Here is a 24,601-nt window from a genome sequence, read left to right as displayed (position 1 = left end):
CCCCCCCCCCCCAAACACACACACACAAACATCTATCTCACCTGATCTGGAGTAGCTATGGGCTCTCTGTGGGGTCATGACACCGTTGTGGACACACAGACTCACAGCGGTCTGAAACACCTTCCTCAGCTCTTCTTCTTTAGCATTCCTCTTGATCTCCTCTTTCTCCTTAGCCTCTGCCTGCTGAACAAAAACAGTTTGATACTTTTTAGAACAGCACCACAGTCTAATAGCTGTGGTAGCTAAAAGAGGCAGATTATAGCTAAAAAATCACATACATTTAAATACATGGTTATCTGATATAAAGACTTTGAACGTGTGAGGACACATGGGATTATTATATTATTATAGTTTTTGGGTGTGGAAGTATTAACATTATTTCTACATGCTTAATATTGTTTTATAATGAAAAAAGAGTGAGATAACTTTATTTGTGTAGGAAATGTTATTATCCCTTTATTCACAAACACTAATCCATCAGTACTTTTTGCTCAATACAAGCTCTAATCATCTACTCAGATTTAATTAGCGGCTGTACTTGGACAAACCTACTCCTCTTTGCTTAACAAGAGAATCTTAATTAAAATTTAATCTGTAAATACTGTGAGTAAACAAGTCCATAGATCCATCATGTATTTCAGAGGTTCAGTGTGATCACCTGGGGATGGCAGGTGCGTCTGTGTGGAGGTCTCAGGCAGTAGGAGGGAGGGGTGGTGTTCTCGTCCCTCTGATACACTCTCTCCAGCTCCTGGGTGCTGACGCCCGCCTGCTGGCTCTCCTGCAGCAGCAGCTGGTACTCTGACACCTCCACCTGGGCAGGCAGACAGGCTGTGCCATACTGATGTCCTACCAGGGCCTGCAGCACCGCCATGTGGACACAGAAGGAATGGCAGCATGGGATGCATTGCTTGGTCCTGATTAGTACACATTTATATTTGTGTTTATGGTTTAACAAATGTATAAAGCAACATCTGTTTCTTTTTTTGCATTATGTGCAGCAGCTGGATGAGAATGAGATGTGTGACCTTTACTTTACTTGATTATTTGGAAAAACTTTGTGATTGATTAGAACTACCAGAAACATCTTTGTGATACTGTGTAGAAAATTCAAACAGCCCTGCAGTAAATTCTGTGATTCTTACAACTATTCATTTGTGTTGAGGCAGAAAGGTGTTGAGCTTTTAAGAAAAAATGTTATGCTAATAGGAAACATGGTACTACATTGGTAGGTCTGCTATTTTGTCAGCACACTGTGCTTACTGTACACACAGAAATGAATTGAATGTTGAAATTGTCTTTTTTTCCCTCTTGTGTAGTAGCTAAATGAGTGATCTGACACAGAAGTATCTGAGTGGCAGCCATGTGCCCAGAGCTGGTCGGATTTTTTGAAATGCCAGAAAAAACGCAGTGTGTGTGTTGGTTGATGACACAGACTCAGATAGCTAAGTTGCTGGTAGGGTGATTGGACCTGTGACTTCCCAGTGCATGATAATGTGTCCAACCCCCAGACACTTCAAGAAGCCCGAAAAGCTGCATTTACAATACTAGAAACCTCAAAATTCAACAGGGATTGATAGAACAGCAGCAGATAGAGTAAACTACCCAGTGTTGCTGCTTCGGGGCTGCTACTGCTGCTCAGTCTGTATTACTCAATAATTTAATTGAATATGTTTGAACCCTCTAAAGCTCCTGTAGAGCCTGAGGCATGCTGTACTACTGTACACTCGTGTAATACACTCGTGTTAATGAACCCTGGTGATTTATTTACCAGTAAAAAAGGTCCTGCAGAGCTCTCTCTGCAATCTTTAATCAGCTGCTGTCTGGTGTTTTCATCTGGCCAACGACTGGGATCACTGGACTCAAATGGGTCTATCGCCTACAGACAGACACACACACACACACATAATGATTAAAACAATCTAGAGGAGAGATGATAAAATCAGCTTAGAAAAGCAGACACTGAGGTGTAATAACAACTGACCTGGTAGTGGCTCAGTGACATATGATATTCTTCCATCTTTCTAATTACACATGCTGCTGAAAAAAGATGGCACAGTGCACTGGTTGAACTGCCACGCAAACTACCACACTATGCACAGAGTCACGTCACAGCTGCTCATCCTCCTTTTTTTCCCCCCATCAAATTTAATTTGAGTAGGATTGGACGCACTTTAACAGGAATGGCCCGAGGGGGATATTGTGACAGAACAAAGGACACACACACACGCACCTGGGAGCTACCAAATAACATTGCTTTTGTGTTCCGCTGTTGGCAGTGAGTCTTGTTGATGCTCTTTCATGAATGAACAAGGTCTCCTTGAATCAGTCTGTATTAGTGCTGAAACAATGAGTCAATTATTCATCTAATCGAGTGACAGATGGTTTTTGCTGGCTTTTCAGAATAGTTTGATCGCATACTGTAAATGGACTTTGGGCTTTGTGTTTTTTTAATTGTTGGTCAGACACAACATTAACTTTAATTCATGACTTTCACCTCTGATAGCATCAGCAGTTGTCATTATGTATATATAACAAATTCACTGACATTTTAGTCCTATGACAAAAAGATGCATATTTCAGGAGATGTTAGAAAAACAAAGGCACGACCAGACATGTCACTGTAAACAGAAGCAACTTTATGTTATATACAGTATCTCACGAAAGTGAGTACACCACTCACATTAAATATTAGATTATATATTTTCATGTGACAACACTGAATAAATGACACTTTGCCACAATGTAAAGTAGTGAGAGTAGAGCTTGTATAACTTTTAAAATTTGCTGTCCCCTCAAAATAACACATGGCAACAAAAGTGAGTACACCCCTAAGTGAAAATGTCCAAATTGGGCCCAAAGTGTCAAGGTGTCTAGGCTAATGTAGGCTACGTGTGTGGTGTAAATGAGGGTAAATAAACAGGACTAATGGATTCTTAAATGATATGAAATAAGATGAGAAACGGTGGTCTCAACTAAAGCTAGGACCCTCACTCCTGTTTCCAACTTCCCTTTATTAATTATACCACACCCACAGCTACTATGGTGTGGCTGATTAGTCAGTCAGTGGACAAGCTGTCCATTAAAATCAGTGAATCAGAACTATAACCAAAAATACAGTAAGTCTAGAAATAATAACTATTGTTCTTTAAATATAAAGAAAACTGCTATTTTGGCTCCTACACACTTTTGTCACAGACAAAATATGTAAGCTCTCTCTAATGTGTAAAATAAATTAATAGTGCAAGTTGTTTGAACATTAAAGTTCATGTTTTAATGTAGCATCAACAGTGGCTGCATCCTGCCTCAGACAGTTTATGTTCATGCTGTAAAAATGACAGAAAGGATGAAAACTTTAAGTAGAATAAAGCAGTAACAACACACACATACCATGATCACTGACCTGTTTTTTATGCAGTGAGCAGGATTTACAAAAATTAAGCGTGTACTCACCCTAACATCCAGGCCCCATGTGTGTCTACAGTGCTCTCTAAGTTTGGGGAACACACTTTCTCTCAGAGCTCTGCGCTCCACCACGCTATCTATACAGAGCATGAACACAAACAAGATACACCTCTATTTACAAGATAACTCAAAACACATGACCAAAGAACGCATAAAGTTACAAACTGCATTTGCGTTTTTAAATTTCAGCATGAAACATCTACATACCCTCTGGGTTAGAGCACAGATAGAGTTTCACACAGGATGAGCTGCAGGTGGATTTTAAAGGAGACAAGTCCATTTCCTTTCCTCTGGGGTGCATGCCAAATTCAATAGCTATTGTTATAATAAGGAAAATCAAGGGGAAAAATGTTTGGCATATTCAGTGAGCCAAAAAAAAGTTCACCGCTGCTGCTTCTCCTCTGCGCTGTTGCCTCTCTTTTCCCTCCTGCTCCACTCAGGAAATTCTGGCCTTGGGTGTTTATGGAGAGTTATCATGATTACACCCACTTCTAGTGACTGGGGCGGCTACACAACACACACCCGCCCACATGCCCTTAAAAACACATACAGTCAGTTAGACAAATTCTCAGATGTGTAGGACAGGTACATAAACACGTTATATTAGATTACATGCACACGTCAACAGAAACACAAAATGAGTAAAAAATAAAAAACAAAGAGAAACAACTTTTCAATATTTTTTTATTAATTAACATTTGTACACAATAAATACAAACTTTGTTTTTTGTACAGCCGATAATAATATGCAGAAAGACTTTTGCACCTGTTCTCGTTTTTGTCACTATGGCAACAGTCCGTGAAGAGAGAGAAGGCCAGTTCTTCCACCACTTTGTAAATAGCAGCAGCTGTGCAGCTGCTCCAAATCGAAGAATGAAAAATAAAAGAATTATACAATACATAAAAACCAAAAACAGGTCCATACCCAATAATTAAACACTGTAATGGACCAAAGGGACTGTTAAAAAGGGGAAATAACCATATTCAAAGTGGCAACTGGCAACAAAAAGTCACACATTTTATATTTGATAGACTAGAGATTAAGCATTTATGGTGGGAAGTTCTGTGGAATGCTGTAAACTATAAACTTCAAAACAAGTTTAATAACCATTATAAATAAATAAGCTGCTGTTACAACTTTCCTACGACAGCAGAGGAGCAGAGGTTTGGATCTGAAACTGTAATTTATTCCAGCGTGCTTAACTTTCTCAGGTGTGGATGCTACACAAAATGTTGTTTCGAAAAGCTGATGCAGAAAAAAATGATAATTTGTTGAAGTATTTCCTTCCTTTCTTGCATCATTTTCTCAATTTGACCATAATTCACCTCCACCCGGCAACGAGGAACCCAATCAATTTGAGCCCAGATCAGGACTTTAGAGGGCTTTCTTTCTCTGCTTACAAGAAGCTTTAAGCTGTGCCCCAACTTCATACTACATATTAATAATCTTCATACTTTTACTGTTAGTATACAATAAATTAAGATACTTTACAGTTCTATACCAACAGGAAATGCGGTATGACACTGCAACTTTGGAGCACAACAGATAATATCCATAACAAAGACAAAGCAAAACAGATTTAATACTTGAGTTTTTTGCTTTCTGCCGTATTTGTGGAGCTGTCTCACAACAGGGTACAATACGTTTTAATTGTCTCCACTTATGAGGAGCTCCCTCTTTTTATGTGTTAGATTTGGGGACAATATTGTCCATTAACACCACACTCAATAATGAAGCTAATTTAGCATCACCAGTAGTAACACCTTTGACTTTTATTCTGAAATGTTTTAAGCGTGAATGCTCTGCCAAAACCCTGGTTAAAACAAATATGTAGGAAGGAACTGGGACACATCTTTACATCTTCAAACACAGCTCTGATCAAAATTCGTCCTCTCTCCTTTAAACAATCACACACAAAAACAGCCAGGCCCATCTCAAGATCTAAAAACCTCATTCTCTCCAAGTCTTCACTCCAAACATCCCTTTCAGTAATCATGTTTTTGCGTCTTTCTTTTTATAAGTTAACACCAAATTACATTGTCCACAAGTATCTCCCAATCTCTTTGGAAGAGTGGAGACTTAAAAAAAAATCATCAGTCACACTGAAATAAAAAGGATCCACCACAGAATCAGAATGAAAAGAATAACTCTGATATCTGTATTAAACTGCAGCGATTTATCAGAGTAATATCTATCCATTCTGATGCAATGTTAAGGTACTGCTACTTTCCAGGGACGGTACAAATAAATAAAAGTGCTACGCTGCCCTTTAGGCAAGGAGTTTTAAAGGCTTGAAGGGTATTTAAGGGGAAAAGATTTTAAAAAACAAAAACAATTGTACTTAGCTCAATTTGAATGTCATTTGCTAGTTCTGTCCATTTAGCATGATGTTTGCGTCTTATACATCTCTACCTCCGTTAATCAAAGTTGAAATGTAAAACACAAGGAAAAACGTAAGGATGATACCAAATGGGAAATGTTTTCTCTGCTGTATTAAAAAAAACTTGCTCATATAGTGATGTGATGGCATAACATGAGATAAATAATACCTGCGAATGTAGTACATGTCAACTAAACAAGGATATAAGCCATAGGTGAACAAAATTAATGTGAGAGGAGATATGATCAGTAGGGATAAAAGCTATACAGTTCATTCTGTGATTAATAAAAACTGCTGACCCCAAATAAGTTTATATCATGTCAAATACAACTTTTCTTTGTCACCACATAGTGAATACCAACCATTTCAGTGCCTTTTGAAAGCACCACCGGCCTCCACCAGAACCAATCAGTGATATAAGCACACAGAGGGTCACAGAATGAGAAGATATAGCAACATGAATGTAATATAATGTAACTGTACTGTATGTGTGTATACAATAGCCACCGATTCAATTGCCAATGGACAGAACAGACATTAGAGAAAAGAGGGAGAGAAAGAAAGGAAGGATGGGAAGAGAGGCGGAGAAAAGAGCAGAAGGGAGGATCCAGCCTCCCTTTTCTATGTTGTTCTTTCACCCTCTCCTTCCCATTCTTCTTTCATCTCTCCTTCATATTGTATTTACAATGCCCTTTCAGTATAAGATGAGGATAAAACTTCCACTACATATCAGACATGGTACTCCATTCAGCTGAGTTAGTCTATATGAAACGCTGTGCATAACATTCCTATGACAACAGTAATGTACTGTACTAATACACATTGAATACGTATGATGATGAGGACTATATATGTCGAGGGAAGGGCTGGCAAGGGGGGACACTGCATCCATGCACCACCCAGTTTCTCTGTCCATTTACTTGAAACTCCCAACTGCAATCCAAGTCATGACATGTTCGGCACGTTTTATACTAATTCACTCACATCAAGCTTAGTTTTTGTTCCCTGACACTCAAACTATAGTAAAAGGTATCCGATAAGTCAAAATTATAACTGATAAAATACATAAATCACTTATTTTATTATATTTGGTAAATCATTTATCTAGTCCCTATTTTCCCAAAATTTTCTTTACCACATGACTGTGTGGCTAGTTAGCTTACCTGAAAACACTGGTGGCTAGAAACACTGAGGACAAGCCTTTTTTGTTAGCTACCAAGCTGAAGCTAACTTTTAACATTAAGCTACACGAGCTACTGCACCTAATGTTGATTATCAACATACTGTACTGCATACTGCTGGAGCATTAATATATAAAACTCTTGTAACGGTAGCTAAAGCATTTTTGCAAGCGTGCTACTTGCTACGCTACGTGGAAGTTCACAGAAGTTCTTTAGAGACATGCTTCTATCTTCATAACAATATTGTTACATTATGGACTTTATTATCTCATCCTCAACATTTTGTAGATGTGTGTGTTGTTGAATGTCCCTTTGCTCAAAATGTCAAATAGACCAAAATCAGAAGTTCTAGCTAGCCAACGTTGTTAGCGATAGCTTCCAGACTAAAATGATTTAATTACTGTTGGTAGAGTTTATACAGCGATGCAATAGTTAGCTACAGCTAGTTAGCTAACTGAAAGGGTGGTGCTCAGTGTTTTTAGTTACGCTAGCTAGCCACACAGCCCTCTACAGTTCCCAAAAATAAGCAATTGTATGCTTAAGGAAAATTGGAAATGTGGTGGAAACAGAGATAAATTATTAAATGTTTAAGTATAAAGCTCTACATTTCTATTTACAATCTATTTTATATTTTTGACTTGTCTTGTAACCCTTTACTACATTTTGTCAGTTTAAGGGTTCCATAATTTCTCTCATTATTTGTTAATAATTGAGTGGAAAAAGTGAAATTTCTTAAATGTAGCAGAATGATATTCCTGTGCAGAGATAAACTGCCTTAAAATATCATAAAGTAAGCTTAACAAGATAAAAGAACACTTGCAAAACCCATCATTAACTTTCCCTCGCACTTCCCCTCTCTAAACATTCTTCCTCCTCTTCAGTGTGCTCGGGTTTGCTGCCCGATGAGGTGAAGTTTTAAGGCAAGAATGGAAGGACAGGGGAGGGCAGAGAGGGATGTGTGTGTGTGTGGGAGGGGCTACTGCTGCACTTCATTAGGAAGCTAATATGGAAGTTATTTAATTGGATACTCTGCCTTTATCCCCTCTCTCTGCTCTCCTCTTCAACTTGAGTAGGAGAGAAGATGTGGAGAGGCTGGGGGCGTTGGACGTGGTTCAGTTTGTTTTACTTCACATCACTTTATTGAAGCTGACTTCAGTTCAGAGCAGTTCAGTTCAGTTCCCCAGCCTGTAGGATACGTATGTTTGTCATCTGTTTATATTTTTTATGTCTCTGTCACCGCCTGCCAGCTTGTCTGTCTGTCACACCAGTGTGATCTCCACCTCCTCTGTCTTGTCGCTCTTCTCCTGCTGTCGGCGAGGGTGCTGTTTGGGTGGAGGAGGAGCAGCTCGCACCTACAAGAAAACATAATACATGTAAATTTAAGAAAAAAGGGAAAGTGAGGAAAAGTATTGTTACGGAAATAACAGTGATGCCCTACTTTTCCTCTTTTGATAAACAGCAACATGTTCATCTCTGCTGTGGGACACAAACCTTTTATCTCCAGAAAGTAAGGAATATTTATTATCTACTTTTAGAGCCTTTTTAAAACAAGCACAGTATTTTTAAATAATAATAAGGATTCACAGGCAAAACACTTTAATCAACACTAACATTTACATTTAAGAAAAAAAGGATCATAGAGAGAACCATGTACAACACCGTTTGTTATATCGGACTGCAACTGACAATTATTTTCTTTAAAAAAAACATTAACATATTTCATACAAAAACACACTTATTGAATCATTTTTACTAACAGGTCGTAGTTTGCCCGGGCCTCCTTCAGGGGTGAATCTCAGTGGCTGAGGAAATCCTGGAGACACTGGACTCCTGCCAGAGCTGTGATCTGCAGAGAAAGAGAGGGAGATTTCTAACACAGAAAAACTCACAGTGACCTCTTCTCGACTCATTCAATTAGACACAAACTTTTTTCTGTGTGTGTGCATGTCTTACTGTGGGTGGAGAGCGGTCCCTTGTGAGACGAGGGCGGCGGTGGAGGCTTGTGCTCCCCATTGAGTGCGGTGGAGGGTGAGCGTGGGAGAGGAGGTGGGGTGGAGGTCTCGGGGCTGGTGAAAGGGCTGATGGGAGGTTGGTCATACAGAGGAAGAGGTGGCAGAGAGGATGGCAGCTTCAGAGACGGAGAAATCTAGAGTAAGGGACAGAAATAGAGAAATACGTCACTGATCTGTCATCACAGTGAACATCAGATCGCCTATGTAAAATTGTGTTTTTGAAAAAGATCTAGTGACAAACTAATTGTCTGAAACTGGCCAGACTATAATTTGACTCATCTTGACCAAAGGAACCCAAGACAAAAAGAAGCTGGTTGTTAAAATGTGAAAAGTTTGGAGAAAAGAAACGAGTTTCAGGCCAAAATGTCCATTGAACCGTGGCCTGATGGCGGTGCTAAGTTTAGCTACTGTACATCTGACCCTTCCATCAGTGTCATGTTTCATTAAAACTGGTTAAAAAATAAAGTAAGAACAAAAAGAAAGAAAAAGAAAAAACACCAATATTAAAAATCTGTATGCATATGTATGTAAAAGAAAGAAACATAAGCAATTAATAATTGACTTAAAAAAAAAATAAAGTCTCACAAGTATCTGAGAAATGGATAATCTACAGATCCTTAAACCTACATTAATTAAAAAAAATACTGGCCACTTTTGGGCAGCGCACAAGCTACAAGCAAAAATTATTTATTATTAATGAGTAAGGTGTTAGCAATGAGTAACGTGTTAGCATCCAGCAGACACAGAGCAACGTTAGCATTCATTTGTCGTGTTTCTGTCCACCTGTCTAATATTCACTGCTGAGGGAAATATTTGTCTCTTTAGCTGCTAGGTGCTCCACTATGTTCACCCGCTAATCGCTAACTGTGTCTGTTTGCTGTTTTCTCTTCTTTTTTTCCCCACTGAATACAGCTGCCCGCTGCAGCCGAAAATATCACGATAAGCGAGTTAAACAAACAGTTAATTTGAAGGATGTCAAACCAAAACAACAAATGTGAAGATGCTAAAAAGCTCCATAGGGCTGAGGGGAACTGCAAAGCTGGGTAATAATTCTCTGGGTTTGTCACCTGAAGCAAAGGAAAGTTCCTCGTCTGCCTGGCCCTCTTTCACATTACAGTCATTTCTACCACTGCTAATGTAAAAACATTGATTAGACCAGCCTTAGGACTGCTGGAACTGGAACACTAGAAATACTGTAAGGAATACCGTACAGAAATATTGTTGGTTTACTAGTTTGAAGTGCCACGACATACAACTCGACTGATTCAGTGGCAGCAACCCAGAGGATTCAGATTGTTTACCAATCGTCCCCACATATGACTTAAAATACTTTAAGAGTTTTTGTGGTGTGTTATGTCTACAGGCTTTTAGGAAGGGAGAGGCTGTATCCTTCCTGTTGCTGAACCTCTAATAGGGCAGCTCTCTGTGCCACAGATAAGACCTCTTTCTGTGATTGCAGTTTTTATCACAGTGCTGCAGGAACATGGCAGTTCTGATCCACTGTTGTGAACTCTGCCCGGCTGATAGATCTGCTGGGCAACAGCCAGGAAGGTGGTGGGGGCCACAGTAGACTATGCTTTTTCCTTGGTATTTCTGCCATGCCGAGAAAAGCCTGATAAGACCACACTTCCAGCTCCTCAAGAGTGATGCCTGTGGTATTTAAGTGGGAGTATGTCTCCATTTTAAGCTCTATTTTCTGTGTTTTCCCACAGAGATATATGTATGAAAGATTGCTTGTGTCACTTAACTTAATATCTGTGTTATATGTGAGATCCATCCCCGCGTCTGCTTGCATTAAACATACCTGTATGTCGCCCAACACTCCTCCGCTGGTCCCATTCTCAGTGAAATCTTCTACTAAGACGGAGGGGAAGACGCCCACCCGTCCGTTGAGCTCCCCCTCCCAGAAGCCGTCGTCTGTCTGAGTGTCGCGGCTCAACAGGCGGATCACCGCTCCCTCGGAAAAGGAAAGTTCCTCGTCTGCCTGGCCCTCGTAATCATAAAGCGCGCGGACATACATCACTGCAGAGAGAAAGGAAGACAAAGAGACAGAGGAAGCAATAAGAGAAACACAGAAGGAATAATTATTCTTGGGGAAATGTAGTTCCTTGTCTGCCTGACCCTCATTGTCATAAAGACAATGGTACATACCGCTGGAGAGAGGGAGATACAGAAAGGAGGCAAGATGCTATATATATATGATATATAATATGTAAAACGACAGAAATTCCCCATGTGCCTGCTCCAAGTATTCAGACTAGAACAGACAAATAGCATTAAAAAGAGGGTTGGAGAAAGAAAACTTCTTGTTTTGGCGTGCAGTGAGAATAAGTTTGACTAATCACGTACCATGAACATGAGACACAGTCGAACAAGCCTGGTCAGGATTTGCCAAATCAGAGTAAGAGTCTCCATATTTTTTATGCATCTTGATATAAATTGTTATGGATTTCACTGTTTTAACTGATGAACCATGTATGCTGACTGCTAGTAGACCTTTGACAACCAAAGTCTGGATGTGGATACAACCAATAGTCTGGTCTGCAGTTTCACCAACTGGTGTTTTGTTTTCTCTCTATGACCACTTTTATACAACTGCCTCGCTCTTGTTTCTGTTACCTTGTTTTACCCAGCAAAGTAGACACATTTGCTTATTCTACTAACACCCTGCTTTGCAAAATGAGTGTTGCTTACAATGGGATTCTGAGCAAATCCAGTGGAGCAGTAAAAAGAAAAATGCTTTAATCAGTGGCACATAATAACCTCATTATGGGAAGAAAAAAAACCTCATTTGCACTAGTACAGCGGGAACTAGCTTGTTTTACTCAAACTCCTGGCATGCAATTTCATTATTTCAAAGACTAATTTACCACTTGCTTGGTTTACGGCCTACTTACTGTTTGCATCTCCATTGATGCAGTTGGAGTGCAGCTCTGGCTCGGTGGAATTGGACGAGGTGTGCGATCGAGCATCGAGTGTAGCCAGAGACTGGAGCATGCTCAGCAGACTGTTGGAGGTCGGGAACTGCAGGTATTTCTCTGGCACATAGCCCACTTTACCTGTCTTATTGCGAGCCTGGAAAACACACACACAAACAATGAAGTGCAAAATGAAAACGTACATGATGGAAAAAATTTTAACACCAAGAAACCATAAAAAAAACCAAAAACAAACGGAGCACACGCACAGGACCAAAAACACGAAGCCATCCTGATTATTCAATTCAAGTTTTGCTACCCCACTTTTTGAAAATAAATTATTTTCAAAATTTTGTTTATCCACCTCTTTTAAAGATATTATATTAAGCTCATTTTCAGGCTCAATATCTTATTTAGGGGTTGTACCGGAACAGGTCTACATGGTTTCATTTTTTAAAAAAAACACCATATTTTTGTCATACTGCACATTGCTGCAGCTCCTCTTTTCACCCTGTGTGTTGAACGCTTTGTTTTAACCCTGGAGTGATACATCTTGCCTCCACATGATGATGATCTTTGTTGGGAGTTGCACATGCGCAATTCCTAGTTAAGGTTAACATGGACTGGAACAAGAGTTTCAGAGTGGTGAGTTATTAATCTGTAACAAATGTATCTTTCATACATAAAGTTGTAACTGAGCTCTGTTTCTACAACACAGTAACTACTGTATGTCCATTGACTGCCTGGAGGGTAGTTAATGTTTGGAAGGGAGAGGACAGGCAGCAGGCGGACCTCTTGTCACTGTGTGCTGCACCTCAGTGTTTTCCCACCGGTGTTTTTGAGGGCGTGTCGGACTAGCCGCTTGGCGAGCATTATGTTGCGCATTTTGATGTGTCGTCACAGGGATGAAAGGCAAACGGCTGGACTACAAACGAGCTGTTTTCAAGCAGTTCAGAGCAGTGCTTTCTGTGGGAGATGGGAGCTCCCTTTGGACTGGACTTTGGGCTTTTTCACTTTGTAAACCTATTACATGCACAAAAAAGGTATATAACTCAATAAAGGAGAGGGAAAAATGACAAAAAGTACCTCTTCACCTCTGACCTCTTTAAATGCAATACAGCGTTTACTCACCTTTTTATGAGTTTTTCATTAGCTATCATTGGACAGTTTAGCCAGTGGACATTTATAGTTTACACACCTTTTATTTCACCACTAGACTACATACCGGCTAATTTGCTGTACAGCTCTCTCCCTCACCCCACACAACATCAGACTAAGCTAGAATAGTGTTTCACAGTTATTAGAGCTTGAGCCATGCAGTTACATTTAACAAAGTAAGGAACACATAATCTCATAATGTCTCACAAATTATTCTTCATCTAACTTCAGATTGAGTAGGGTCTGTACAAAATTATGATTATTAAAGTTTTTGGAAATTATCCCCTATTCTTACCATAAGTAAGGTTAGGTGGAGGAAATTTGTTTAAAATGAAATAACTGTAAAAATTATGCATCTTTCCAAGTTCACTCCCTGTTTTAAAACAAAACCAGGCGCCCATGCACAGAGCCCATGAGATAATGCTTCTGCTGTTGTATCCGTAAATGTAATGCACATCCGTGTGACTGCCACATATGTGTGTATTTTTGCACCTTGACCCAGTCTTCCATGTCCCCATCCTCAATGACCTCCAACATCTCCTGTTCATCAATAGTTAACTCATCCGGCTGAGAGGCCTGCGGGAGAGACACACCAACAGTGTTAAAGATAGAGAGGGAATAAGAATGAGACAGAAAAAATGGTTTAAAAGAAAAGGGAGGGAATAAGAAAAGGAGTTGGAGGATTTTCCAATGCTAAAAAATGTCATGGTTGTTAATGTCAGATTCAGTCAGCATTTCACACTTCCTATAAGTACAACACAGACATCCAGCTGTGTGTGTGTGTGTGTGTGTGTGTGTGTGTGTTGGTTGGTTGATACCTTGTACGAGTACAGGACTTTGCAGGTTAGTGGGTAGTTTCGGAGGGTTCCTGAAGGACTGGAGCTGCTGTCGTCAAAAACCTCCATATTCTCTTCACACTCCTCTCCCTCCTCACGCTCCAAGTCCACTGTGCCCTTTAACACACAAACACAGCCAGATAAAACCTCTGATAACTACAAGGACAAATACGAAAAGCTCTGTTCACCTCTAATCCTCCAGAGTAAAAAGAATACTCTTGTAATATTGATCAAATAAGCAAACAGTTAAAATACCAAAAAAATGTTTTTATATAAAGTGAGTGACATATTGAACATATAGCTGAAACACTCAAAAAGACCTGTGCCTGTGAAGTTGGCTAGTTAGATGCAGTTCAACAATTATAAAAATCTAATTTTTACACAACTTTCTGGCTCCTGATGTTCCAATGTGTTTTCCTGCTAGGTGACTTGTTGTTTGCTATCAACAACTCCCTTTCTTTCTGCCCTCTAGTAGTCTTAGTCACCACCTCTGCCTTTTACACTTTTGCTATGTTATTATCCCAACTTCTACTTCCAGAACCTCCTGTGCATTTTGCTCAGGCCTCTCTCCCTCTCTTTCCCTCTCTCTCCCTCTCTCTCTCTGCTAGTTTCACAATTTAAATTACAGCAATGCTTACCTTTGCTTCCTGCCTGAGTGTCCCTGTCCTGCTCGCTGTGGGCCCTACAGCTTTTAGAGACAGGTGTAGAGGGACTAATGTTTCATATGATCCAGCCCCTCCCTCTTTTCTTCCATGGGAATTTTACTGGCTTTTATGAAGGTCATGTGATCTAGCTGGTAGAAACGTCCATCACACACAGCAAGCTGAGCTGGCCATAACAATAGTGTGTGTGTGTGTGTATGTGTGTGTGTGTGTGTGTGTGTGTGTGTGTGTGTGTGTGTGCGTGTGTTTATCCATTCCTAAGTCATTGTGTGTAGTCATCAGATTTCTGTTGACACAGTAAACTCTACACCAGTGCAGAACAAACAGTTGTGTGTTTTGTATATGGCTTGATGTCACACGTTGGTCTCCTGGATATAAGGATCTATTCTCTAGAAGAATAATAACCTTCAGGTGTGGTCCTAAGGTGTTCAATAATAAAAATTGATACGCTCTTATCAAAGCTCTCCACTAGGAATGGTTACTAAAGACCCTTACAACTGAAATACATAAACTGTGTGCTTCATTGTTTCTTCTTTATCTTAAGTTAAATGCTACCAATGACAATGCTAACATGCTGATGTTTTAGCATGTATAGTGTTTACCATGTTCAGCATCGTAGTTTAGCGTGTTAGCATGTTAACATTTGCTAATTAGCACTAAACACAATGTACAGCGGGGAATGGTTTTGAGTATTTGCAGGTATTTGGTCATAAACCAAAGTATCGGACACATTTAAATTGTGTCCTGATGATGGGGCTATAGGAAAAGTCAGGGATTCAACCTATTGGGAGCATGAATGTCTAACAAAGTGCGTCAGTCAGTCTGGACCAAAGAACATCACTGGAATACACAGACATTGCCATTCCTAGAGCCATGCTGCTAGTATGACTAAAAATGATGTTGAGCTGGTAGCTGCATTAGTCCTTGAGTTTAAAATCCTGCAGACAAGAAATTCCATAAAGTTACATGCATGATTCTTTGAGTGAAAAAATAACATTTCCACCTCCTACATCTGGGATGTCAGAAATTACTCTCTGTGCAACAATTAAACAATTTCTAATCTTAACTTTGCATCATCACTCACTTGACTGAGGTGTCACACCGGTTTGTTTCGCATCTACTTTATGGGTGTGTTAATAGAAAGTAGTATACAAACTGTGCACAGCACTGTGTTTGTTCTATTGTGGGATTTTTTAGGGTAATAAATAATGTGCAAGACACACACTCTGTACACTCACATAAGGAGGTTAACTGTTGTGGCCTGTTAGTAGCTGATATAGGCACAAGGCTTAGCTTATTAATTCCCCTCGATGAAACACATTCTTTTTCCAGTTCTATCTGTGCAGTGACTTACTTACTAGTACTTACATTGTAAACAGAGAGTGATTTAGGAGACTGCCATGGAATATGTAACTGGGCGGAGAGATATAGTCAGCGTGATGGACAACAACTTGATGTCCAGTTCCATATTTTGAGCTTTGGTGCCAAGGCCACATTGTTGTTGGCTGCATGTCATATGTTGCATCACGCTTACCCACTTTACTGCATTGATTTAAAAGTACACTGCTTCCTCGGGGCCAATTCCATTTCATCCCTAAAGTAAAATGACCAGCATGTGTTTCAGTAATAAACCCAATAAAATATCACCCAAAATACATCTCAGTGTGTGTACCAGCTGCACAACTCAGATGAAGACCAATGGCCGATTTTATTGGTCCTGGAGGTAATAACCGTGAAAGTGATATTGTAATGAAGGCAGTGGCTGCATGAGGGACGTAGCAATAAAGTTGAGTGGAATGAAGAAACGGAAGAGGGAAGTGGCTGTTCCCCGCTCTCAATGTCTTTTCTGTGCTCTCCTCTACAGATTATTATTCACAAACCTTTCCTTCCTTTCTTCTCTCTCTGACCACCGGCCACTTCTCAACCTCTACCTACTTAGCAAACTGATTTTAGTAATCCGTCCTACTTTTTCCCTCTCCTTCTTCATTTCTCTCCATTTCTTTTGTTGCACCTTGTTATTATAATCCCTCTTTCTTTGCCGCTGTCAGTCTCTTAAGGCTCCAGTTCACCAGACTGAAATCAAAGGCTGCTGAACTGCTATCAAATGCCTGAATACTCAATAGGCCCCATGGTGTGTTTTTTTTAATGACACACACGCCAGAGGGAGATGTTTTTAGTAACTCCTGCCTCGGACTGATTAATAAGGCACGAGAAAGTTGAAATGACATTACCAACTTCTTGCAGGTAATTAAGTATTTGGAAATGGAAATGTGTCAGAAGTTTAAATGGTTTGGCTTGGATGAAATCTAAATGCAGTTCTTTGTGTTGGTCACCATTTTGGCAATTCAACTTAACTATGGCCTTAGAGTACATTCTTCTATATTCTTTGCACTTTTTTTCTATATTCCTCAGCATTTCACCTTTGCATCCAATTTTACTTCGACATTATCACTCTGACGCCACTCCCTCCTCACCTCTTCCCCTCACCCCTCCTCCATATCACACCACCTCTTCTTTTTCTCAGCTGACTCTCTCTCTCCTGCTGTCATTACTGTCTCTCTAACACCCCCCTTTTGCTGCAAAACTCATCCCTCCTCCTTCCTTCTCCATGTATCTCTTCCTAGATTGCTCTCTCGGTAATGCCCCAGACTTTCTATCCCTTTCTCAGACTCAGTGTCTCTCTCAACAAAAATGTTTGCACATTTTTAAAAAATCGCAATAACACACTAGATAACTTATACAAAAGTCTGTACACATTTTTTCCTCATTGAAAATAGTAGGCAGACTACTACTAGTAGTAGGGCTGTAATGGTTTTGAAACAGTGACCAAAATTGAGACACAAAAGTCCACGATCTGGTGTGGATCCGAGAGACAGAACCGCGACACACCCACTCATTGGACTGTTTAGCTCTCATTATGACCGGCCAGTGGAGGGTGAGCTTTGTATTAACAGTAGGTTATTGTAGGTAACTGTCCACCTTAGATTAGTGTTCATTTACTTGAATCTGCTCCTCTGCTCTTCTCCCCACACTCACACACACCTAGCCTGCACCTCTGGTCTCTAACGGAAAACAGGCCGGCTTGCTCCACCTCTTTCTGTCTCTCTCTCCCTGTTTATGCTGATTTTCTCCATCAGCAGTCCATTTCCTATAGTCGCCGTGTTTAATAAACTCACACGTGATTCAGTTTTCTAGTGCGCCGCATCTGGATTGAAAGTGAAGTGAGTGACATCTGCAGTGGTGCATTCACTGTCGCTCCGTAATGTAACATTTCCTGCGTGTCCGTTGACATAATACCAGATAACCTCTCCCTCACCGTTTCTCTGCAAAATACTAAAGTGGGTTGCCAAATATACTTTGGCAGATGCAACTATACCTGTCCGGCCCACCCAAGTAGAGTATATGTTGAAAACACTTAAGTTAGTGCAAGCTGTAGGCCTATATTTTGTAAATATTACACCTTATAAACCCCTTTTCTTGGTATGAAACAATACCAAGAAACAAAACACCAGAAGCCTGTTGGTGAAGGCCAACCAAGAGCCATGGAGGTGTCATTTGACTCAATTTGTTCGCTATTAGTAAGTAATTACATCATCTGTCAGCTGTTGGGGGGACTCAGCTTTTCTTTCTAGTAGGGGGGGCGCCAAGGAAAAAAAGTTGGGAGCCACTGCTCTAGAGCAACCACAGAGATGGAGTAGGGTGCAGCAACTAGGAGTATGGTGGAAAAACCTAAAAAGTGTCTGAGAAAAGTTTCTGATGCTTCAAATAAAAAAGAAACTCTGCGTTCATTGAGGATTACAGTCAAAAAAAAGAGATAGCGCTTGGCAAGGACAAACAAGACATAACAGGGGTGTAGCTTTTCCTTGTTGGAGAATGCTGAGAGAAGAGAAGTGACTGAGGGCAGACACAGAGGTCACGTTACTGCTTTTGGATAGGTTAGTTTTTGTAACATATTTTGAGTAGACTATGTATCTATTACATTTACTGTAAAAGCAGTTATATTTTTCCCAAATAACCCCCGCATCTGGGAAAAGTTGTCGAGAGCTAGGTTTTCTCCATTGTCTTTGTGCTAATGTACTAACCAGCTACTAGTCCTAGCTACATATTTAGCATACAGACACGACAGTGGTATCAATCTTCCCATCTAACTCTCACCAAGAAAGGAAGTAATTGTGCTTCCCCAAATGTGGTACATACAGTAACAATCTACTACTAGTAATGAGGGAAGGGGGGTAAAGGAACTGTCCGGAGGCCACCTCCTCCCCCCTGACATGCATACAGTATGTAAACACAATCCTAAACAATATTAGGTGATAGAATAGGTCCCTTCAGGCTTCAGATCTGTGCTCTGTAGTCTAGCCATTAAAGTAAGAATGAAATAAAATATAATAAAATAAAAGTGAAATAAAAACTGTGAATTGTGTGAGCACTACATCAGTATTCCAATGGGGAAGTGGGGCGTTTTAAGAGGCTATAACTGGTGTGACAGATGATTAGGCAGCAGGGCTGATGTCAATTATCTTGCAATTTACATCACTCAGGAAGTGATTTGTCAGGAGAACTGTTCTAGCTGGGTGGCTTTAACTCATAATGAAATCATAAAGAATGAAAAGTCTATGATTATGAGTCAGTGCTTTAGTTTAAAATTACAATTTTGAGCGTGCAGAATTGAGTGCAGCGTTTGTGTAGCGCAAGAGTACAAACTGTTGGGAAGACAGATGAACCACTAGTAGATATTGACAGTGACACTATTCAGTGGTCTGGTGATTCTCATTTGAAATCGGTAAAAAGGGGCGACCACGCATGCAACACAAATCAGCTACGACTTATGTTGTGTGGTGAGAAGACACTCTTCTACTTCTCATTTGTAAGTTTGAGATTTGTACTTTCAAGCCAAGTCAAAAACTGCTGTAACTTAAAAATTGCTGACAAAAATAATTCATGCATGTAATATACGTATTTATGTTTTAGCATAGTGGTAGTCACATTACATTAGAGTTTATGTTATGTGTATAGTTTTTCTGTTGATTAATTCCTCCAATGTTTTCAACTTTCATTAATAAGCTTTCTGTTTTGGTGAAAATAGAGAGAGTTCTGCTGGCTTGGCAAGAAAGCAGCAATGCACACAGTGAGGGGAGGTGTCTCACCGACAGTGAGGGATCGTGGGAAGTGTAGCTGGCCCAACGTTCATTCTCCAGCTCCTCCATCACCTACAGCATGCACAGAGAGAGCGGAGGGGGGTTTATACACATATTGCAAACACGCACACTCACTCACACACCCACACGGCACTGCACAAACTGGAGCTAATGCATGAAAGGACTTAAATACACACACAGTTGCATGTATGAATGCACTCAAACATTTAACTTCAGGCTTACAAACACACGTATGTACGGTAAAGGAAAACACTTTTGCCAACACTCACAGACAAAACACACCTGGTTCATGGCGCTCTTCAGCCAGGTATCAACAGCAACCCCCACTTGCCGCAGAAGGTCCAACCGAGCCTCAGCTTTTAACTTTATTGTCTTTGGAGAGAGAGACAGGGTTAAAAATTTTAAGAAAATCTCATATATCTATTATATATACACTGTATATATAATACATCAGTCTTAAAAAGAGCATCACTTTGTTTTACTTGTGTCCCACTGTGAGCCCATATCTCTGCAGTTACCCTGCTGAGTAAACTATGAAAATAAGGATTTTAAAAATCTCAGTTTGGTCTCAATGTTGCTAAAGTGTCAGACATCTTGCTTTATATGTAGTCTGTAGTGGTAACCTCTTTCCCAGTAACAGAAAACTAGCCCCTTATTCTGGACAGATGAGTAAATATTTCTTAGCCATGTTGCTGAAAGAAAACAAATAGTCCATAACAATATAATTAGATATTACCAAACATCACTATATACAGTAAGCACCCAAATGGGAGCCATTTCTCATACACAATTGGTTTTTGAACTGATGCAGAGAGCAAACATTACAATAACCAAATGTCTCCAGTTATGATACACCTCTCATGCATACAGTAATATTTTTAAACTAGTTAAATTGAACCTCATAGCCATCTTAAAATCAAACTTCACTGGAAAATATATACTTTCTTTATAAAAGTATACTTTTTTTACCTTTCAGCTGTATTAGTTCACCTGCAGCACAGTACAGTAACACAGTGAGGATGTGAAATGGATCTGCACAATGTAGCCTCCTAAGTGGCAAATCATCACAACTTTCTGTACTTTCTTTTAACGAGCTGTGAACACTGGACATGTGCTGTGTTCTTTTCTAATGAGACAATAAGATGATGCTATAATCACCAGTAGGGAAACCACTGAGATTTAGATTCAATATGTCGCTCCTCCTCAACTCTCTTTCATCTCGGATCCTTTCTCTTTTTTTTCCTGCTGTCTCTCACCATTTTCATCAATTTCCTCTTTCATTACCCTCTTCTTTCCTTTCTCACCAATACTGACGGAGCCAATTGATAGCTGATAACTCCCTCCGACAGAGACATGCAGTCAGACAGAGTATGCAAGGTTTTACAATGTCAAACATAAAGAGGCACAGTGGGATCAAATTGGACAATTACGACCAATATGTACAGTAAAAGTTTGTTTCCTGATGTTTATACAACATTATCCGGCTAAGAAGAAGAAAAATATGTCACGTATTTCCCAAAGGTATTAATATGCCAGTGCAGATAAAATTGTGTGTGAGAAAATACTTTCAATCAATTTTCCAATCCCTTTTAGTTTTGTTTGCTTGCTGGAAAGTGTCTGGGAGTACAGTCTTGTCTCTATCTTCTGTCTGAAGGATTTTGATTTTCATGTTAATGAGGCTAGATTGTCTGGTGGAGCCAGCGTGAGAACAGCCTTCAACAGATCATTAGTATGGAGCCTCAACTGTTCTCACTCTCTCATCCTCTAAGAACAACTTAGAAAGACGAAAACGGCAGAGAAGAGGCCAATAATTATCTGATATCACTGTGGGGAATTTCTGATGGAACGTCTGCTTCATTTGAAAGTATGCTGTGAGAGAGGAACGATAAACACAAACACGCAAGAAACTTGATATAAAAGATAGCACAATCACTTTTTGCGTCTGCCACTAGGTAGAAAGCTTTAATGCACTGGTTTGTCAAAGAATATACTTTGTAGGAAATGTCTGTATAAGATAATATCTCTCTCTATATATATATATATATCTGTAGAAATGCAGTGCAGATGCCATGTTGTATTTCAAATATTGGAGATATACTGAGAGTGAGAATAAAACAGCTCACAGATTTTATTTATATTTTTTCCAAAGAGAAAATGTCATGTGTGTCTATTTTTCCTCTTGATTTATCTTCATCTCTGAAGCTCCAGTACACAGGGCTAGCCTGAGGCACACTGTTTTTATATAAAAATTTGATACAATACAGTATATATATAAAAATTTGATACAATACAGTATATATAATCCATTTAATTTTATGTTATGAAAGTTTGCACCGACACATCATAGCACAGATCACTTAATCATGCAGGTAAATTCTGTTACTGTAATAACTATTGGAGTAATTTCAGAGAAAGAGTTTCAGTATCCAGAGTCTTTTATCGAGCACTCAGGCAGAGGCCATAAAATCAGCATTAGTGGAGAGTAAAGAATACATGACTCTACTCTTTCTATCAGTGTTAACTGACTCCATTCAGAGGTGAGAAGAACAGGTGTGTACCACTGAATCCTGCAGAATAGAATTCCTTTTTCCTTCATCTGTGACAAGAAAGCAACACATTTAGTGTGACATTTAGTTTTGTGCTATTTAATTTATAAAGTCATGTGACCATATCACAAGAAATTAAATTCCTCCATAAAGAAATGAACACTACTCAATCTGACAATGATCTACCATTGTGTCTAGTTATGTGCATGATGGCAGCAGCCTCCCTGGATTTGTAACATATTCTTAAAATCACCATAAACCCTGAATAAACAGTTTGCAAAGTTAATAAACAGGTCTGCCAGCTCTTGAAAGTTGTACATGATTCAAAGCATTGGTATTTATGCTCCCTGCATCGTGTCTCCCCAAAAATATCCAGTGTGAAAATTGCAGGATAAGTGAGGAAACCTGCCGACATTAGTCTCAATCCATCATGTTTATTAAACCTATCTCGAATAAACCCAAAAAATGGTATCTTTTTCGCAATATCCCCTGCAGCTTGACATGCAGTAAATTATCACATTTGTATCACAGACAGCATCGACTCTAAACATTGATTTTGAAACACAGTTGGCCGTCAACGCAAATTAGACAAATCAGTAAAAATCACTAAGTGGGGACAAGTAGCGAGGTCAGCTATCAATCCTTCTTACTCGCTGGCAGCAGCCTTCTTTAGCTCGCGTTTCAAACATGCTGCTTCTCAAACTCCAATGAGTTTTCAGCTGATGATGATATCCAAAGATGATACCACCGTAAAACCTGGATAATTACCCAGCAAAACCTAACACCAGGCATTCCTCCACTGAGTACAGATGCCTTAAAAATATCTTTAAATACAAAAATCCTAAATATAGACCTAGCTTCATTTCTTGCTAAGAAGGTGTTGAAAAAGGCCACTGCAACAAGCTTGATGGGATGAAGGTGTGACTTCATGTAAAAGGAAAGAATGATGCAATCACTATCCAGATAATGCTGTACTCAAACCTGGATGATGTCTTTTCTACAGCTTTCACTCCCTTTATACTCCTGTGATGGGAGCTCTGTGATGAAGCCATTTTTACCAAATGAGCTCATAAAATATTCATCATCTTACTCAAGGTAATGCTGGCCCTGAAGACCAAAGAATGGCAGACAGACAGTGTGAGCGAGAGAGACTGAAACAGAAACGAAGAGAGAGAGAGAGACAGGGGAGTAGGAAAAAAGTAGGGAGGCTGCATGTTTGCACTTGAAAAGACTCCCTAATTATTTTGTACAGAGTGAGATCAAGAGATACTGATAATGTTGCTAAAATACTCTTGCAGTGTAAGGTAGACTGAAATAACAGCCTATCTACAAAAGCAGTACAATTAAATAAAATATGCTTAACCAATTATTTACAAAAATACCTTAGACATATATATATATATATATATATGTATGTATATATATATATATATATATATATATATATATATATATATATATATATATATATATATATAGGAACACACACAGGGTAATAGAGGTGAAATGTTATTTGACCAAACCTGACAGCAGAGGGTGCCAGATATATGCAAAGCCTGATAAGAAAAGGAATGAAGGCAAATAGATACAGTGCTAGGGAGAGAATGAGCTCAGCTAAAGTGAAGAAAGACAATGAAATTGAGGAACAGACGGATGATGCAGTGATCTCATTCAGTGGCTGACAGGTTGAATCTGCGAGAATCAATACATTAATGATATATACCTCTGTAAGTGGAAAGACTGAGAGGTGCAGACAGAAAAAGAGAGGGAGCTTGAACACAAGATGAGAAAGAGAAAGAGGCAGATGAGGAGGGAGAGGCAGAGGAGTCAAAATAAGAGCTAAAATAGCAAGTGATCTAAGAAAAAAAATGGAAATCGTAGTATTAGAGCTTGATAGTTAAAATATTATCGATCAGTTTTAGAGCTTTACAGCCATCATACCTGTGGTTGAGACAGACACAAACAAGTGTGTTTAAACCTCTACAACTGAACAGAATGCAGCAAAATCATGTACAGCTGTACAGGGATTATTGGGCTTTGTGGATAAGAATAGTCGAATAACTTGAATGATTTGACATTTACTGCGATGTGAAAGGTGTACTGATCGATCCTGGGCCATCTTTGTTAATTGCTCCCTGCTACATGAGCTGTGCAAGTGAGCAGACTGACTGCCGACTCCCAGTCACGTAGCCCAAATACAGGGTAAAGGAAATATGGGACAGGGCTTATGTTGTTACTGGTACAGAGGGCTTGTTTGCTAGGGTAATGTTGCATTGATGTTACAAC

The 24,601-nt window shown here is 39.6% G+C and overlaps 2 protein-coding genes across 7 annotated transcripts in view; both read right to left on the bottom strand.

Annotated features, from left to right (window-relative positions):
- The window catches only part of LOC123986097 (NACHT and WD repeat domain-containing protein 2), an 11,101-nt gene extending 7,338 nt beyond the window's left edge, over positions 1-3,763 (bottom strand). The window contains exons 1-5 of the mRNA XM_046074178.1: positions 3,670-3,763; positions 3,451-3,539; positions 1,769-1,876; positions 659-856; positions 42-183 (exon numbers count right to left, since the gene is read on the bottom strand). Of these exons, the coding sequence (XP_045930134.1) occupies positions 42-183; positions 659-856; positions 1,769-1,876; positions 3,451-3,539; positions 3,670-3,763 (631 nt within the window). The remainder of the gene's footprint in view (positions 1-41; positions 184-658; positions 857-1,768; positions 1,877-3,450; positions 3,540-3,669) is intronic.
- A 365-nt stretch (positions 3,764-4,128) lies between these two features.
- The window catches only part of LOC123985532 (F-BAR and double SH3 domains protein 2-like), an 80,225-nt gene continuing 59,752 nt past the window's right edge, over positions 4,129-24,601 (bottom strand). For all 6 annotated transcript variants that reach the window (XM_046073118.1, XM_046073120.1, XM_046073124.1 and 3 more), the window contains 9 exons: positions 20,052-20,141; positions 19,758-19,820; positions 13,931-14,065; positions 13,605-13,688; positions 11,934-12,111; positions 10,841-11,058; positions 8,978-9,170; positions 8,782-8,870; positions 4,129-8,376 (listed from right to left, as the gene is read on the bottom strand). In XM_046073118.1, coding sequence (XP_045929074.1) covers positions 8,284-8,376; positions 8,782-8,870; positions 8,978-9,170; positions 10,841-11,058; positions 11,934-12,111; positions 13,605-13,688; positions 13,931-14,065; positions 19,758-19,820; positions 20,052-20,141 — 1,143 coding nt within the window. In that variant the 3' untranslated portion in view covers positions 4,129-8,283. The remainder of the gene's footprint in view (positions 8,377-8,781; positions 8,871-8,977; positions 9,171-10,840; positions 11,059-11,933; positions 12,112-13,604; positions 13,689-13,930; positions 14,066-19,757; positions 19,821-20,051; positions 20,142-24,601) is intronic.

The sequence above is a fragment of the Micropterus dolomieu genome, linkage group LG17, assembly GCF_021292245.1.
Source record: "Micropterus dolomieu isolate WLL.071019.BEF.003 ecotype Adirondacks linkage group LG17, ASM2129224v1, whole genome shotgun sequence".
Classification (NCBI taxonomy): Eukaryota; Metazoa; Chordata; class Actinopteri; order Centrarchiformes; family Centrarchidae; genus Micropterus; species Micropterus dolomieu.
This window is presented reverse-complemented; position numbering and strand designations above follow the sequence as displayed.